This window comes from Betta splendens, chromosome 7 (assembly GCF_900634795.4).
Source record: "Betta splendens chromosome 7, fBetSpl5.4, whole genome shotgun sequence".
Taxonomy (NCBI): Eukaryota; Metazoa; Chordata; class Actinopteri; order Anabantiformes; family Osphronemidae; genus Betta; species Betta splendens.
The window spans coordinates 1453326-1459325 of NC_040887.2; the positions used below are offsets into that span (position 1 = coordinate 1453326).

Genomic DNA, 6000 nt, shown 5'->3' on the forward strand with positions numbered 1-6000 from the left:
TTATTTCAGCTTCGTCACGTTCTGTTTTTACAAAGGTTTTGTTCCACAAAAACATTTTTCTAACCACTGGGATTTGTGTCAACAGCCGGAAAACCGGAGGTCCCCTGGGACCCGGCGCTGACCTCCACACTTCTCTGGTGTTTAGTGGCCTTCTGTTGTGACGGCCACAGCAGAGCTCGGCCTCTGTCGCTGCCTGGCACCGGCTCAGAGGTTGCGAAGCCTCCTTCTGTCACTGACTTGGCCTCAAGCCTGAGAACATCAGCAGCAGAAGACAGACGAGCTTTTCATGGCGGCCCAAACAAAGAAGCTCTCACTGAGCCGAGCCTCGACCCCTCAGACCTCAGCCGATGCTGGCGAAGCCGACGTCGGTCACACTGCTGTCAAGCATTAACACCACGCAATGTAAAAGCCTCTGTGGTGAACAGATCAGTATCAGTCTTAAAAGTGGTCATGGTGGTGGTTGGTCGCTGTACGCCTCATTATTCTATTCTTAGTCAGGCTGTATTAGGGCTTGATGTAATCCCGTCCTCTGCTGCTCATGTCAGAGTCACATCCATCATCTCACCTTCACCAAGTCGCCTCCACAGTGATCAGTTTTCCATCTCACTGTGCACAAACAGTGCAGATTTATTATTTATTTGCTTCAGGAGTCTTCTAACGTGTGAGGTTCTGATTAATAAAGACCAGTGATGCCACCTGCCTCACAACTGAACACAAACTCAGTCCTTTTATGAGATTCCTCATCAAGAATCAGGTGTTTGCACTTTCTGCTACTGATTTAAAGGAGATTTCACCCCATGATCACACAGTCACACCACAGCAGCCTCTACTTAATATCTGGAGGCACATACAGACAAATCCCTCTTCTTCAGTAATAGAGCTGAAAAACAGCCGGGGTTCACTGCTCATGCTCTCCAGTCTTATTTTCCTGTGAAAAGTGTGCTGCTGCTGTCACCTCATCCCCGAAGCCTCCGTCGGCTCAGCAGCACTGTGGAATTGCAAATGCCTCCCATCAAACTGGGAGATAGATCTGAAGAGCTCAGAGGCTCCTTTGCCTCATATATTACTGTGGCACGGAGCTGATGAAAAGGATAAGCTATGAGAGAGAGTCTCACAGTATCTCTAATCTCTCACTAGATCTCATTTACCACGGGCAGCAGCAGCAGCAGGTGAGAGAAAAAAGGATTTGACACGTTTCACTGGGCTCGAGGTGCTTTGGCTAAAGTCTCAGCTAAAGGCCCGCGTCACGTGACGTCGTCTGGAAACTCGTCCATTCATTCCTGCTGCTTTAACTGACCGAACACCAACTCCAGCCTTTCACACGACCGTTTAGCTGAAACCTCACCTCACATCTAGATGCAATGAATGTGGAATGCTTCAATAAAACCTTTTCATCCAATAGAAATTCTCTGACTGGTCAGAGGAGAAACCAACACTGAGCAGCTGCTCAACAAGTTTGAGACAGAGCAGATTTGACAGTTTCAAATCCTCATTTACTAAAGATACTAGTTTATCAACGACTGGAAAACTACTAACACAAACCGAGTCTGGGCCAAAAGGCTGCAGAGCAGAACCGAGCCGAGCCGAGTCCGACCCACGTGGCTCATTGTCGGCGCTACGTGCTCCCAGCGCAGCGGCTTCACAGCGCGAGGAGCCGCTAATTAAGTGGGAGAATGTGATGATGAAACACAAGCTGGGAACTTCAAAGAAGATGGAGAGGCTTTCAAACACATTATGGAAGTGGGGCCTGTGTTTCATGAGCCTATTAAATCATTGAGCAGTTGTGATTCACATCTGGTGAAATCAAAACTCTACAATAAAGAACAGAAAACGATCTAACTGGCTGGATTTATTTGACACAGGGCACTTTCACTGCTGTGTTTGTTCAACACTAACTCTTCCACACAATAACTGTCGCCTTATTTTCCAAGGACTGTTAGCTGCCACATACAGTACAATAAATGTTTACTGTGCAGTCGAGCCCTTCTCTAAACGGCCTCCTGTCGTCAAGGCGTCAGAGCGGGAGCGAAGCGGCACCACGACCATGACCCTGTGCAGCCTAACGTCCCCCCACGCGAAGCCTGCACCTCCAGCACGGCCTCGTGGGCCTCCTCCTCCATACGTCTCCAACCAGGAAGTATTAGTAGAGGTCAAGGGTGAGGAGCAGGTGCTCCATTAATTATACAGAGCCTGGTTCACACCTGTTCATCAAACAACGAGGCCATATTAACACGTGTGGACTAACTCTGCAATGCAAGGAGTTTAGTAATGAGATAGACATAAAAACAGCGGAGAAGCAGATGTTCTATTGACGGAGTGGGAGAAAAAACAAGAGAATGTGTGTGAAAATTAAACCTCCAAAGCGAGAGCAGTGAGGGGAAAGCAGAGCAGGAGGGTTGGGTGTCTGAAGGCATTCATTGAGCCGCGAGCTGGGCTCCACTCTGGACAGGACTGAACTAGACGGCAGCTGCAGGCCATGAATACAGGCAACACCCCACTCAGCTGAAACTCGCCGAGAGAAAGAAGAGGAAGCGGCTTCTTCCTCCGCTGAGGAGCGTCATCACACCAGCGCTGCTCATGTGGAACGCCTTCCTTTCAAGTTGCAGTCACGTTCTTGGTGCTTCACTAAGCTGCAGCCCTGCGTCCCTATCGTCTGGAGCATCCACAGCACCGCAAACGTCCTGCAGCTGCAACAGTGAAGCAGGAGGAGCCCACCAGACGGAGGTGGAGGCAGGAGGCATCATTAAACACAGCGCAGGAACATCAAACATCACAGAAAGCTACAAAAAAACGGACCAGAAATACGCATTCGAATGCATTTGAAGCACCTTCGCCAAAAAAGCAGATTAATCAGCGTCTGTAGGAAGAAATGCAGATGTGCAGGGACATAAAATAAAGGAGCCACATAAACAGCAGCAGCTCCCTCCGCTCGGCTTTACTGCGGCTGCTGATTGACTGCTGGTGGGAAACGCAGGCGAGGCAATGATGCAAAGACAAACACCTAGAGGAGCATGTTCCTTCGATTTGATGCGGTTGAGAGATGGAGGTCACGTCCATCGTTAGAGGGAAACCCTGCTTCAGAACAACGTTACTGGAGCCGTCACGTCCAGATCAGTCGCAAACCAGCTGCGCTGTCCGTGGTTCTGAATCCCAAACCGCACACACGCTGTGTAATGTACACAAACATACACTAGACATTTACCACCACAAAACCTACAGCTCACTAGAAATGCTTCACTGGACTAAAAACTTTAAACAGAGAAAGACCATGTCCACAATAAACAAAGGGAACCGTTGGTTCTGACTGTTACAGTAGTTATGACAGCTCCTGTGTCACTGGACCTGACTCGCTGTCATTAAATCATCCTGAGCCGAATCTTCAGTGCGTTTCACAGACTGCGCGGGGCCCAGAGCTGCACTGGAGCCGAGCTGAGAGCTGAGCTGAGGTTCCTGCGTAGGAGCAGAGAGGAGGACGAGGCGAACAGAACGGCAGCGACTCCAGGGGCTCCCGGGGTCGGATCCCTCCATTTCAGCCTCGCAGCCGCTCGTCTGCTGGATGTGATGGGTCCCAGGAGGCCTCAAAGCAGCTCTGCAGACGCCACGAGGCTCCCGCAGCCGGCGCCGCCCGCACCGCGCTTCCCGGTGCCAATCAGACATTTACACGGCGACAGCATCAGACTCTTGAACCCTTGTCTGAAAATAAGCTGGGTTTAAAATAGCCGGGCTGTAAAAGCAGAACTGCGACTGACGCTTTGTTCCCAACAAACAACGGCACAACTACAAACGGCTCCTAAAATTAAACTTTCATTCAAAGTCGTCCAACGCGCGCCATCAAAACATCTAAAACAGCAGAGACTCCTCAGAGGCAGCGCAGTAATTAATATTTTACTTCCTCCCTTCGTTCCAGTGCCACACAAATAAAAAACAGCCACTGAGATCAATCACGCGCTGGGAGCCTCCCACCGCTTCAGCTCAGAGTTATTACCCAATATTTTCTGGCATTTTTTCAGACATGATGTGAAAAATGTTCCAGATCTACAGCTGCTAGCACAAAGCCGCCGCATCCCGGCCGACGCTGCCGAGGAGCCTGGGAGCCACGAGAGCATTTCTTTCGAACCTCCAAAAATAGAACGCGCTCCCACTCTCATTTTAGGCTGCACGTGGATTACACACATTGTTTTGATGATGTAGCACAAAGCAGGCGACTCCAGCCCCCCAGAGACGGGTGAGCGCCCCCCCCCAATGGACGGGTGAGCAGCCCCTCCCCCCCCAGGTTGACCAGACCCCCCCCCACGGACGGGTGAGCAGCCCCTCCCCCAGCCGACGGGTGAACAAACCCCCCCCCAAAGGTCGGGTGACCCCCCCCAATGGACGGGTGAGCAGCCCCTCCCCCCCCAGGTTGACCAGACCCCCCCCAATGGACAGGTGAGCAGCCCCTCCCCCACGGACGGGTGAGCAGCCCCTCCGCCAACAAACAGGTGAGCAGCCCCTCCCCCAACAAACAGGTGAGCAGCCCCTCCCCCAGCCGACGGGTGAACAAACCCCCCCCCCAAAGGTTGGGTGACCCCCCCCAATGGACAGGTTAGCAGCCCCTCCCCCAACGGACGGGTGAGCAGCCCCCCCCCCCCAGGTTGACCAGACCCCCCCCCAATGGACGGGTGAGCAGCCCCTCCCCCAATGGACGGGTGACCAGACCCCCCCCCCCAATGGACAGGTTAGCAGCCCCCCCCCCCAAAGGTCGGGTGACCCCCCCCAATGGACGGGTGAGCAGCCCCTCCCCCCCCAGGTTGACCAGACCCCCCCCAATGGACAGGTGAGCAGCCCCTCCCCCACGGACGGGTGAGCAGCCCCTCCGCCAACAAACAGGTGAGCAGCCCCTCCCCCAACAAACAGGTGAGCAGCCCCTCCCCCAGCCGACGGGTGAACAAACCCCCCCCCCAAAGGTTGGGTGACCCCCCCCAATGGACAGGTGAGCAGCCCCTCCCCCACGGACGGGTGAGCAGCCCCTCTGCCAACAAACAGGTGAGCAGCCCCTCCCCCAACAAACAGGTGAGCAGCCCCTCCCCCAGCCGACGGGTGAACAAACCCCCCCCCCAAAGGTTGGGTGACCCCCCCCAATGGACAGGTTAGCAGCCCCTCCCCCAACGGACGGGTGAGCAGCCCCCCCCCCCCAGGTTGACCAGACCCCCCCCCAATGGACGGGTGAGCAGCCCCTCCCCCAATGGACGGGTGACCAGACCCCCCCCCCCAATGGACAGGTTAGCAGCCCCTCCCCCAACGGACGGGTGAGCAGCCCCCCCCCCCAGGTTGACCAGACCCCCCCCCCCCCCAATGGACAGGTGAGCAGCCCCTCCCCCAATGGACGGGTGAGCAGACACCCCCCCCCCGACTCCAGAGCAGGACACACACAGCGAGGATCTGACCGTACCCGAAGGAGGCCGACCTCCAGCGCCGGCAGGGGGCCGCTCGCCGGCAGCCCGCTGACCCTGACCTCCCGGGGTCGTCGCTGGCTTGGACGGGCAGGGAGGCGTGTCTCCTGCAGAGGGAACAGAGAGGAAGGAAGGTCACACAAAGGTCAGGCTGAGCTGGGAACTAAGCAAATACTGCACTTGAAGGACCAGAAGTGCTTTCGTGCCGATCACACGTTTATTACAACACTGGACGTAAGCGCAGAGCGACTTCAACACCCACTGACATGTTTGTGAGTTCAGGTTGAACTAGTGTTGACACACGCTTAAATCAACTGTACTTTCTGTTCTGAAGTGAACTTTATCCTTTGCTTATTTAACCAGAACAAATGATTGCATTCACTTCTCTGAATCAAATCGACTCGATGCCCTGTTCATTTACGTGGGCTCATACACTATGAGAAGGCTGTTTCCTGCACGGAGACGTCCTCCTTCGGGCACGTTTCTCAGCCTGTCGACTCAAACACCAGCATTCATGTGGCTCCGGGAGCGGAGCGCGTGGAGCCGCACCGGGCCGGAACCACTGCCCACA

General features: G+C 54.5%; 1 protein-coding gene across 6 annotated transcripts in view; it reads right to left on the reverse strand.

Annotated features, from left to right (window-relative positions):
* LOC114858260 (IQ motif and SEC7 domain-containing protein 1-like) overlaps window positions 1-6000 on the reverse strand; it is a 48953-nt gene that overhangs the window by 30707 nt on the left and 12246 nt on the right. For 4 of the 6 annotated variants that reach the window (XM_029155257.3, XM_029155255.3, XM_029155256.3 and 1 more), the window contains one exon: window positions 5429-5536. The exons of the other annotated variants lie outside the window; for them this stretch is intronic. In XM_029155257.3, coding sequence (XP_029011090.1) covers window positions 5429-5536 — 108 coding nt within the window. The remainder of the gene's footprint in view (window positions 1-5428; window positions 5537-6000) is intronic. 6 annotated transcript variants of the gene reach the window in all.